Raw genomic sequence first — 13,193 nt, 5'->3', positions numbered from 1 at the left:
TGTAAGTTCTTTACATTTTTTTGGATACTAACCCTTTATCACATATGTCATTTGCGTATATCTTCTCATTCAGTAGGTTGCCTTTTAGTTTTGTTGATTGTTTTCTTTGCTGTGCAGAGGCTTTTTATTTTGATGTAGTCCCAATAGTTCATTTTTGCTTTTATTTCCCGTGCCTCAGGCAACATATGTAGAAAAATGTTATTATGGCTGATGTCAGAGACATTACTGCCTGTGCTCTCTTCTAGAATTTTTATGGCTTCAGACCTCACATTTAGGTCTTTAATCTACTTTTTAAATCTATTTTCTCTAATAAAGATTTTATTTATTTATTCATGAGAGATACAGAAAGAAAGGCAGAGACATAGGCAGAGGGAAAGAAGCAGGCTCACTGTGGGGTGCCTGATGTGGGACTCAATCCGAGGACCTGGGGATCACAACCTGAGCCAAAGGTAGATGCTCAACCATTGAGCCACCTAGGTGCCCCTGAATTTATTTTTGTTTATGGTGTAAGAAAGTGATCCAGTTTCATTCTTTTGCATGTGGCTGTCTAGTTTTCCCAGCACCATTTGTTGAAGAAACTTTTCCCCATTGGATATTCTTTCCTACTTTGTTGAAGATTAATTGACCATATAGTTGTGGATTTCTGGTTTTTCTATTCTGTTCTGTTGATGTATTATATCTGTTTTTTGCCAGTACCATATTGTTTTGATTACTACAGCATTGTAATATAACTTGAAATCTAGAATTGTGATGTCTCCAGCTTTGCTTTCCTGTTTCAATATTGCTTTGGTTATTTGGTGTCTTTTTGGGTTCCATATAAATTTTAGGTGGTTTTTTGTTTTTGTTTTTGTTTTTGTTTTTTTGTTTTTCTAGTTCTGGTGAAAAATGCTGTTAGTGTTTTGATTTGCATTAAATATGTAGATTGCTTTGGCTAGTACAGACTTTTTTTTTTAAGATTTTATTTATTCATGAGAGACAGAGAGAGAGAGAGAGAGAGAGAGAGAGGCAGAAACACAGGCAGAGGGAGAAGCAGGCTTCATGCAGGGAGCCCGATGTGGGACTCCATCCCTAGACTCTAGGATCACGCTCTGGGCCGAAGGCAGGCGCTAAACCGCTGAGCCACCAAGGGATCCCCTAGTACAGACATTTTAACAATATTTGTTCTTCTATTCCATGAGCGTGGAAGTCTTTCCGTTTATTTCTTTGTGTCCTCCTCAATTTCATCAGTATTTTATAGTTTTTAGGGTATGGTCTTTTTTACCTCTTTGGTTAGGCTTATTCCTAGGTATCTTACTATTTTTGGTGCAGTTGTAGATGGGATTGTTTTCTTAATTTCTCTTTCTCCTGCTTCATTATTAGTGTATAGAAATGCAACGGATTTCTGCACACTGATTTTGTGTGCTGAGACTTCACTGAATTCATTTATCAGTTCTAGTAGTTTTTTTAATGCAGTCTTTAGGGTTTTCTATATATAGTATCATGTCATCTGCAAATAGGGTTTTACTTCTTTCTTACTAGTTTGGATGCTTTTGGTTGTCTAATTGCTGTGGCTAGGACTTCCAGTACTATGTTGAACAAAAGAGGTGAGAGTGGATATCCTTGTCTTGCTCCTGACCTTGGGGAGAAAAGTTCTCAGTTTTTCCCCATTAAGCATGGTGTTCACTGTGGGGTTTTCATAGATAACCTTTATTATGTTGAGGTGTGTTCCCTCTAAGCCTACTTTGTCGAGGGCTTTTATCATGAATGGGTGTTATACTTTATCAAATGGTTTTTCTGTATCTATTGAAATGATCATATGGTTTTTATCCTTTCTCTTATTGAAGTTATATATCACATTAATTGATTTGCAAACATTGAACCCCACTCTTGCATCCCTGAAATAAATCCCACTTGATTGTGGTGAATGATTTATTTATTTTTATTTTTTTATTTTATTTTTTATTTTTAAAATTTTTTTTTTTTTTTTTTAAATTTTTTAAAGATTTTATTTATCTACTCATAGAGACACAGAGAGAGAATGAGAGGCCGAGACACAGGCAGAGGGAGAAGCAGGCTCCACCCAGAGAGCCCGACGTGGAACTCATCCAGGGTCCCCAGGATCACGCCTCAGGCTGCAGGCTGCTGCGCCACCGCCACCGGGGCTGCCCCTGATTTTTTTTTAATGTATTGTTGGATTGTTTGAGTAGCTACCATTTTCTAGTGCCAGAAAAGATAATAATGTATTTCTTTAAATGAAAAAAAAAATGAATATGTGTCAACTTCTAAAATTTATTTCTTAAAAATTATTTTGTCTTCCAGGAATCTGTCTTAAACTATCGGTTAGATCCTCTTGGCATTGTTGATGGTTTTACTGCTGAGGTAGGGGCAAGTGGTGTTTTCTGCCCCACACATTTGACTCTTCCAGTCGAAGTGTCATTCTACAGTGTTTCAGATGATAATGCTCCCTCTCCTTATATGGCAAGTATTTTAAAAATCTTTGTTGGCTAAAATCAACCAATTTAATGACAGATGTCTTTAAATTCAAAGAGATTTAAGACTGCTTTCTGGCAATGCTTGAAAACATTAAGCATTTCCTAACAAAACTGAAGGCTGAGTAGAGGCTAAAATATCAATATGTTGCCTCATAACTTCTTTTCCAGGTAGCTCTAACAACAAATTTCCTCTTTGGCATTTGAGGATCTGCTGAAAACTTACTTGTTTCTATGTGATTTGAAAACATGATAAAACTTTGATTAGTGACACTATAATTTCATATCTCTGAGAGTTAACACAAATTCTCAAGTGCTTACTGTGCTCACTGGTCCCCAAGTGTCATCTTCACACGTGATCCTCATCTCAGGAAGATCTAGGTAAAGATTTGGTGAATTAAATCTTCAGTCAGATCCTTTCACCGCCTTTTTCCTATTTGTTTTGAGACGATTTTTTTCTAATCTTAGCTATTTCTGTTTCCATACTAATGTTCTAATGGAGAGAGTAAGAGCAGTTCTGAACTTTATGATCTTATGATTTCATCTTTCCCATTTTTAAATTCTGATCGCTTGAAGATAAAATAAGCCTTCAACTGCAAAAATGATACTGCATCCTAGTGTGTGTTTAGTATCAGCCCTTTGCAAAGGACAGAGAGGAAAAAGAGCCTAATGATACAAGTCTATAAGAAGTTTACAGTGATGATATCAAATACAGAGTCAGATCTGTGTTTTCATGTTAGATCTTACTTTGAGAAGCACAAATTGCTATAGTCTCAGAACTATACTGTTCTGGCCTTGCTACTTGAATTTCCTAGCTTACCACATGGTCCTATTGATTCGTCTCCTAAGATCCTTCTCTTCAACCTTCTTGATTTTCAAGGACTAAAAGTTGTGAAAAGGGATTCTATGCAATTGAGAAACAACAAAGGAAAGGAAATTATACATTTTGGGGGACTAAATATAGCCTATTCATTATTGGCCCAGTGTGCTCAAAAAAGTAATTTTAGCCTTACTCCATTTTAAGGGTGAAAAAAATTTTTTTTAGATTTTATTTATTTATTTGAGAGAGAGAGACAGAGAGAGAGGGAGAATGAGTACAAGCAGGGGGAGGTAGAAAGGGAGAGGGAAGGAGATTCCCCGCTGATCAAGGAGCCCCATAATCCTGGGCTCCATCCCAGGACCCCAGGACCATGAGCTGATCCGAAGGCAGACACTCAACTGACTGAGCTACCCAGGTGCCCCTGAAAATTTTACTTAAGAGCCTGATTCGTGTTTCACACTTTGGTTTAAAAAAAAAAGAAAAACAGTTTTGTCTGCTCATTTACTCAAGTTTTCTTTCCCCAGTAATATTTACACTTATGGATCATAGATCATAGTCCTAAAGATGTACAGCATTATCAAAAACAGATCCACCCCTTCACAAACCTGTCCAATTGTGATAATTGAGCCACCTGTTAATTCATTTTCCATGGAAAGCTATATTCACTTTTCCAGTATGATTTTGAAAAAATAACAGCTAATATCGGATAACTAGTAACATGGAATGTACAATTGACTTAAGTTCAGTATCAGAATAAATGTATTATGCTAAAATGCTTATCATATTAGAATAGAGCTATAAAGGTATCCATTTTGCTTTACCAGGACATAAATAAGTCTCATCAGTTTCGCATATTCTATTGGCACTTAATAATTACAGAATGGAGATATAAGGTCTACAATATTGTAATCTGTCATAACGTATAAAGTCTCCATTGACCAGTAGGGTGGCTTAGAAACAAGATAAAAGTAAATGGCTGGAAATCAGCTCAAATAAATATCTTTAAGTGAAGTTTACAAGTAAGAGAGAATTTGAACTACACTTTTTTTTAAAGATTTTATTTATTCATGAGAAACAGAGAGAGAGAGAGAGAGAGAGAGGGAGAGGCAGAGACACAGGCAGAGGGAGAAGCAAGCTCCATGCAGGGAGCCTGCTGTAGGACTCGATCCCGGGACTTCAGGATCACACCCTGGGCCAAAGGCAGGTGCTAAACCGCTGAGCCACCCAGGGATCCCCTGAACTACACTTTTAAAAAGCAGAACAGCATTAATCTTTGACCTTGATTGACATCTAAAAAACAAGATTGGGATGCCTGGCTCAGCAGTTGAGTGTCTGCCTTTGGCTCCGGACATGATTCCAGAGTTCTAGGATCAAGTCCCACATCAGGCTTCCCACAGGGAGCCTGCTTCTCCCTCTGCCTATGTTTCTACCTATCTCTCTGTGTCTATTATGAATAAATAAATAAAATCTTTTTTAAAAAAATTAAATTAAATTAAAAACATAGGATTAAGAGATAAAAGGTTTTGTCACTTTGTCTCCAGAAAGTACACACAAATGATTACAGCTTTTGATATTGGAAAGGGTATAAATCAGGTTATTGAGTTGACTTAATCTGTCCTTTAAGATTCCCTGACTTGCTTTTCTATAATATTCTTCAATAAACTTTCCATTATGTAATTAAATTTTTCTAGATTAGTTTATTCATTAAGAATGGGTTCCTTTTGTAAATGACCTAATTCAAATCTTAGACCACGAATCTTTCCTACTATAAATTAATAAACTTAATTTTGTTTCTTCAGGGAATCTTATTTATATTTTGGTAGTTTGGTATGTTTTCAAAGGACTGATCACATTTTGATAAGATAGTGTATCATAGACCAGCAGAACTGAAACACCAAATTCCTACTTTTTACCTTGGGACCGCTCTTCACAAATAATACAAATGACTCATAAAAGTAAAATTTTGCACAGAAAATTTTGTCCTTGTGGTGTAGAAGTGGTACAGGACTTTTCATTAAATAATTCCTTAAAAATTAGCTCAGAGTCACATAATCTCTTTGTCCAGCTTGGATATCAGTGGTAAAAAAAGTTCTCCAACTGCTACATTGCAATATTTCACTGTTTAGAAATTACTGAATTGGTGAAAGCAGTAAAATGGTCTAAAGAATATATGCCAGTGGTAACTTCAGTTATCATTATTAACAGGATCACATATTATTTTTTGTATTTGTAATTCACCAAATTAAGATACACTTTGTTCAGTTTTACTTATTTCATATTTTCTATAGCAGAGTAATTTGAGGAATTTTTGTGTGAGATTTTGACCCACCTTAGTTTATATTAACCTTCTATTCCATTCTACAATGCCAGAAGAAAACGTATTTCTCTTCTTTATGTAAAATAAAATAGATAGGTAGATGCATTAATATGCTGCCCAATTAAAATAAATTATTAAAATACAATAAATAATAATTATAATAATAATCTTAATGAAATTCCAAGTAAGTTCTCAATTTCTGTTTAAAATTCCTGATTTGCCAATACCCCTACTGATCTTACATTGCTTAGATGATTGTAAAGTGTTGGCATAAAATATAAGGTTTTAAAATGTGCATACTGTCTGTATAAATTCATTTTAGTTACCATTACCATGTTCTGAAAACTATTAAAATTGTATGTATTAAAGGAAATAAGTAGAGGCTTTATAGAAGTTTTGCCCCACCAGTTTTCTTATATGTATTTACTGGAAGGTAGCAAGGAAGAACAATAATGTATTGCACGTAGCAATGTGATTATAAAGTAGCTTTTATTTGGGTATATTTTACTTACTTTTTCTGGAACTAGGAAGTAGAGGGGCATTATATATCATAGCTGTTTTTCAGATGAAGCAGATTATTAGGGAGAAATTGTTTAAGCTTCATCAGTGACTCTTTTTGTTTAGGAATACAGTTTGTTGAAAGCTTTTTCTCAGGCTTTAAATAACCATGTGGTAAATCAGATTAGACAAGAATGACCTATGTCCTTTCAGTGCCCTTTTCCGTGAACATTTCGTAATATTAATGTGCTAATTTAATAGTCTGAGGATGGCCCTTGATTCACATAGCAGAGTTTGGCCCTCCTTTTTACCCTTGTGCACTTTATTCCCCCCTCAACTTTGATCTGTCTTACAAATCCAACAGAGATGTTTGATGGGACAGTCCTATTTTATATTTACGTTTACTTAAACATGTATTTACGTACATGTTTTGGCATGTACAATATGAAATGATGGGATATGAAATATAGAATATGCAATATTCAACTTAACTACTTAAAACTGTTACCCCAGTTAAAACAAGTGAATCAGCCTTCCTTTCTTAAAGCTATCTAAGAATTAAATATCATAGTTACCACCTGTCATTTGGTCATCATGGTTACCTAGAAACTTTCACATATTAAATCCTAGCTTTCCTTATTTTAATTTATGCTTGTTTCCCGTTGTTTGGGCTTCTGTACTGATGAGAATTTTATTCTCAGAAAACTATATAGTACAGTAGTGCTTCTCAAACTTTATCATATGTACATATATAATATCATCTGGGGGATCTTAAAATACAGCTTTGATTTGATAGGTGTAGGGAGAAGCCATAAATTGTGTTTCTCAGTAGTTTACAGGTGATGCTGATGATGCTGGTATGTCTTTAGTCAAAAATCCATATTTTAATTTAACTTACTGACTGAAGAATTAACTTCATTGTTAGCTGAGACCTAGGCCCTTCTGCATTCCTGACTTTTCGTATGTCCAAAGAACAATACATTGGTTGCTTCTTCATTTCCCTCTTCCCATGTTATATAGAAGGGAATAATCCTATCTTCTCCCTTTATTTCCTTTTTAGTTAAGGAGCTTCTTCTGTATTGTATATCTTAATAGAAACTGCAAGCACTGTGATATGTTATTTATTGCAACATCTCCAGGAAGAACAGTAAATTGTTTTCTTTTGGGTGGGACCCTCACTATTACATACTTTGAATATATCTATTGATGGGAATATTTTTTCATATAAGTAGAATTCTAAAATTTTAGTAATTATGTGATTTATTATTCTTAGTCTTTTATATAAATTTGCTTGAGTTTGTACTCAATTTGTCTTCTTTTTTTTAAGGGTGTGATTACTTTAGAGTCCCTTGGTAAAAGGGGTTATCGAGTACCTCCTTCAGGAACGATACAAGTGGTATGTGTTTTATAGCCTACAATTGCAATAATCATTCTCTCACATACATATAGAACTTAGCCCTTTCTCCTGCTACTGCTGCTGCAACAACTTTGGTAAGTAACAGTGGGGCTGCAGCTTTCTTTGGAGTTTCCCTGCTCTGCCCCAGGAATGGCCATGTTGGGGACCTTCATAAAAGGAAAGCATAAATAATCTAATGAAGGTGAATACTTTAGAAAAATAGTTTATGACAGTTTACATAACTTAAATAGAGCTATTTTCAATGTAATTAGAATTTAACATTACTAGTGTCTTCTATTAATATAATTAGCCAGATTGAGATTGACTTATTTAAAAGGAGACCTCAAATATTAGTATTGTTTTGTCAGGAACAAAATTATATTATCCCTAGTGTAATAATTTCTAAGTTAATTTACTAAGATGGTTACACAAGGTAGAAATGTAGTCTGACAGATGTGTGGGCAGAGAAGGCATCCTTTCCTTTTGGTCTAGGTGTTGATCTAGTTTTGGCTCAGGAGAATTCCTCTAGCCCAGAGCAATCATTCATCATCATTGGTCTTGGATTCTCAGAAGAGTTATTTGATATCAAGGCCAGTTTGCGATTAAGTTCATCTCCAAATCAGATCCAGGATAATCCTGCAGGCCCAGAAGTCTATTAGAAAGCTGGCTCTTGCAGACTGAAAAGAATCTGATATTTCTCAGTTATACCTCAATAAAGCCAAAATTAAAAAATAAAAATAAAATATAAAAAAAATAATAAAAAATAAAGTCTAGCTAAGTTCCTTACACTCGGAATCTGGTCTAATTTAGTAAACCTTTTTATGACTTTTGGCCTCAATGTGATCAATGCTTTACCAGACCACTTTTACTCATCACCTTTGTTTGAATACAGCAAGGAGTCTGTTTGAGGACTGCAACTTTAATGATTAATTTTAAATCTGAAATTTAGGTTTATCTTTCATTCCTTATATGGTTTAATTATGTATAAACATGGTTTGAACTCTTGGCTTACTAGTTGTTGTGGTTGTTGACTGTATTAGCCTTAATCTTAAGACTCACGAGATTTCGAAAGTTGGATCATAATATTGATATATTTCTCATTTTGATTCAGTGAGTGATGTCCAGTGCCACGGATGAGCTTCTGAAAGCATGGGCACCAAGTTACCTATTGATGTGTTGGTAATTTGGTTAAAGTCAGATCAGCAGCTTGGGGACTTGTTTAAAAATTAGTACTTTAAAAAATAGTATTCCTCCAATTATTGATAGCCAAGTATCAATTGAATGTACTTCAGTCTTCACCAAGGATACATATTTTGGTCTATTATGATATTGATGATTTTTTAAAAGTTTAGTAATCACTACAGTTTTTGCAATGAATCCAACTGTGAGAACATTAAGTATTTTTCAGCCTCCTTAGTAACTAAAAATAATGAACTTTATTTTCTAAACCTGGAAAAATTTCCAAATAATAAAGTTTCTCTTTTTTGAGAACATATTTTTTATTTTATATAACTATATATACCTAATATACCAAAAAAGTCTAGTTTTACCTAGCTATTTTATTTTAAATTTTTTCTATTTACTCACTATCAAAATTTGAGGAAAATTAACATTCTGAGCACTTTGCAGTTGATATACTGTAATAAAGCTAATGTTTGAAATAAGTGAACTGGGTGTTCAGTAAGAGTATATTTTGCTTACTTTAATGGAAGCATTTCCTAAAATCTGAATAAAGAGGAAAAGCTATGTGTTGTCTCATATGAAATTTGTGACTAAAATTTTTTATTTGTTACAGGATTTTATAATGGGAAATAAAAATTAAACCATTTTTTAAAAATATTGAATATAACTTCATCAACTTCAAAATGTTAACTTTAGTTCCCAAAATTATATCCACTGGGATTAACTTATTATTTAAAAACCTATTTTTTTATTGGCACAATCATCTTACATCAAATCAACAGGTCACTTTTTAAAGAATGATTTTTATGTTGTTTCTTTAGACCTTATTTAATCCTAATAAGACTGTGGTGAAGATGTTTGTTGTGATATATGACTTACGAGATATGCCAGCCAATCATCAGACATTCCTACGACAAAGAACTTTTTCTGTACCTGTTAAACAAGAGATGAAGAGAAGTGTTAATAAAGAGAACATCCGACATACAGAAGAACGGTTATTACGCTACCTCATACATCTGAGGTAATGTTTCAGATAAATATGAAAATACGTTACTTCAGAAGAACAACTCCAAAATTTTAGTGTAATACCTGTCACTCTAACTAGACCAGTGTCCTTTGGAATTTGCTTTATTTGGAAACTCTTCATATGCCAAGATGCAGAAAACACATGGCATATCTTCCTGCAGTCATTGTTACTTGTTGAATCAGGAGAGTTTTCATTTGTAGCTATGTAATGTAAAATATTTTATATGAAAACAAATGCTGACATATCTAGGGTGGTCGAAACATTTTCAAAACCAATAGAATTTTAATATGAACCACATATGTGGTTCCGTATTTTCTAGTAGGCATATTAAAAAAAAGTAATAAGAAAAAGGAAAGAGTAATATGTTTTATTTAACCCAACATATCCAAATGTTATAATTTGAGTATATAATCAACATAAAAATTATGAATGAGGTATTTTACTTTCTTTTATCAGACTATTTGAAATCAAGTATAGATTTACATGAACAAGCACAACTCAATTTGAACTAGCCACATTTCAAGTGCTCAATAGCTACATGTAGCTAGTGGCTACTGTATTGGGCAAGGAAGTTTTTAACCTTCATTCATTTAACAAATATTTATGTGTCAGATATGCTTCTGGGCATTAAGGAAACAGCAATGTGAAAATCTCAGTTCCCAAAGAGTTTATATTCTAATAATTCCATCAGAAGTACTTTCTCCTCTAACTTTTGCTACCCAAATCACAGCGCTAGGTTGTGGGAAACTGTTTGCCCTTGGGGTCCAAATTGCCAATATTCTAGGGTTAGGTTTTCGGCCCTGAAATCGTAGTAGCTCTCAGGCAATGAGCAAATCTATTGTTTAACAGAGAGCTGAGTATCAGCCTTTTACTTATAACTTTGTTCTTAGTAAGTTCTCAATCACATCAGTGAGAGTAATTCATTTTAGCCTAACTCCTTACTCCGAAAGTCCCTATTCATAAGAAGGAGGCACCTCTCATCAAGGCTGCAGGCAGCAGACCTCTTTAATCTGCTGTGGATGGTGACCACCAGCTATCCTTCAGTAGATCTGCTGTGTGGTGTCTGGAATGAATAAAGAATGAGCTGTCCACTCAAGTCCATGTTTGAAAAAGCCCATAAATGGATTCTCACATAGTGCTTAATTGGTACTCTTACCTTGGGGTCTTCTGCTGGGGTTCTGCATCCTAAGGACATGTTCAACTGGTTCAGTGTTTTTAAACCTAATTCTACCCTACCTATCATGAGCCTAATGGGAAATGTTATACAGATTGTGGGAATGAAAATCTGAAAACAGATTTGGAAGGCTTTTATAAAGAGAAATGATATGAAATAGTAGACTATAAGGATAGCTCCCAGCCCAATCTAGGATGAGATTCAACTCTCTCTAAACGTTCATTTGATACCATTCCTCTTGAAGTTTAACCACTGTAGCCATACATAACCAACATTGTCCAAAGCGAACGTCAACTACCCCAGCCTTTATAATCCCTACATAGTGATTAAATACTTTAAATCCTGGGGAAAAAAACCTCTTTGGGAAATAAACCATATATGTACAAGTATGTTATACTTCCTAAAGGTCTCAGTTTTCTTCAGATTGAGAAGGTGAAAAAATTCAGACAGAATGAGTGAGCTGACATTCAGCTCACATATAACTGACGACCAGATTTTTCAGCTAATTTAGAAGTAAAATTCGCAAACCCAAAGAGTATTTCTGCTTTGCAAAGGGAAAACCGGAGAGATTAGCACTAAAGCGTATATTTTATGTTTGATCGTCTTCCAGATAAGCTTATATGTATTATGTTATAGATATTAGGGGAGGATAGACAGTTCAATACACAGTTTTCATAACCATTTTCATTTCACTACAAACTTTTATCTTTTTAATGATGATTAGGGTTTATTTACCTAGCCATTACCAATGATAGCAGTAATTCTCCTCAGTACTTGATTATTTTCTGTGGTGACTTTTCAAGTATGGAATCCCTTTTAATGTACTCACAATTGGAAGAGGGCACATTATATGAAATGGGATGTGACCAGAGGATACTAGGTCTGCAAAGCCCAAATGTAGTATGATTGACTGATGTGAACTGAAACCTGACACTGTAGATGAGGGAGTGTGCACGGGATATGGTATCAGGGATGAAAAGTAGGATGGTGTGTGAAACAAGCAAGCCTTATAGAAAGAAACATCTCTGATACTATGAAAAGCAAAGGGAGTATGGAATGTTTAGAGAGTAGTAAGGAAGAAGCACTTAAATACCAGCACATACTTTGGCCATAGAAGACTAAATAAATATGTTGTTAGAGAGTTACTCTTAATATTGTAGCAATACTAATTCTTCCTATTTTGAAATTTTAATTACTCAAGTTTGTTTGTTTTAAAGACTCAGTCCCTGAAATGATGCATCTTTCTGTTTGCTTGTTTGTTTAGGTTCCAGAGTTCTAAATCTGGAAAGATCTACCTCCATAGAGATGTACGGCTCCTGTTCTCAAGAAAGTCCATGGAAGTTGATAGCGGTGCTGCATATGAACTCAAATCTTACACTGAATCGCCAACAAACCCTCAGTTTTCACCAAGATGTTGATAAGGAGTGACAATTTAAAGTATTCGCTCAGTACCCAAGTTTGAAAGTAAAAATTAGTGTAGAACGGAGTGTACCAATTAACAACCAGGAGAGTGGATCCTCTCCTGTTATCCTGGACCAGTTTTTATTAAAGGATTCCTGGAATGAGATCCACATATTCCAAGTAGACTGGAAACACTCATGTCCTAATAATCCTTTTTGTACTGTTGAAACCACTTCATTGGACGTGTTGCAATAGCAAAAATCCCCCCAGTTAGATTAGTGTTTACACATTTTATTTCTCAGTTATTTAATATTTAATGTTTTCCTTAATACTCAAGTGATGTTTGTCTCTAGTGTTCTAATGTAGCACAAATCCTATGTAAAATCATACTATGTATTTTTGACATTAATGTTGAAATCCAAAATATATGCACAAGTCTTTAATTTTGTGTGATGTGTTTTAAGTACTATTCATTTAATTTATTGGAAATGAGAATGAAATGTTGAGCTTCTTTAAGATTAACGCACTATGCAAGCATGTGTACCTTTTATATCTCCCAGGTTTAGTTTTTACAACACGCCACCCAGGTTGCTGCCTCACATACTAGTCCTTTAACATGCTGTTTTGGCAGTGCAGTATGGACTAAACTGCTTCACATTCCCTTTGCAAGTTCAAATCATTATGCCCATTCATATTCCTTCTAGAACTTCTTATCCCCCAAACAATTCTATTTTTCCTTAATTACTACTACAGAGGCTTTACATTAAATTGCTGTCCCATGCTAGATAACTTTTGCAAATTGTTAAAAAGAATATGTACTTTGAAAGCAAATTAGTATTTATATTGTAAATATATGCAAAAACCCAAAGAAATGTGTATTTGGCTTTTATTCTTAGATGAGACATTCATG

General features: G+C 34.4%; 1 protein-coding gene across 8 annotated transcripts in view; it reads left to right on the top strand.

Moving 5' to 3' along the window:
• Positions 1-12,726, top strand: part of ATOSA (atos homolog A) — an 86,851-nt gene extending 74,125 nt beyond the window's left edge. For 7 of the 8 annotated variants that reach the window (XM_077881142.1, XM_077881143.1, XM_077881140.1 and 4 more), the window contains 4 exons: positions 2,299-2,457; positions 7,431-7,499; positions 9,503-9,702; positions 12,147-12,726. In XM_077881142.1, coding sequence (XP_077737268.1) covers positions 2,299-2,457; positions 7,431-7,499; positions 9,503-9,702; positions 12,147-12,300 — 582 coding nt within the window. In that variant the 3' untranslated portion in view covers positions 12,301-12,726. Of the gene's footprint in view, positions 1-2,298; positions 2,458-7,430; positions 7,595-9,502; positions 9,703-12,146 lie in introns of those variants that run through there. The other variant, XR_013370267.1, reaches the window with a different exon arrangement.
• Positions 12,727-13,193: the final 467 nt, after the last annotated feature.

This window comes from Canis aureus, chromosome 32 (genome assembly GCF_053574225.1).
Source record: "Canis aureus isolate CA01 chromosome 32, VMU_Caureus_v.1.0, whole genome shotgun sequence".
NCBI lineage: Eukaryota > Metazoa > Chordata > Mammalia > Carnivora > Canidae > Canis > Canis aureus.
This window is presented reverse-complemented; position numbering and strand designations above follow the sequence as displayed.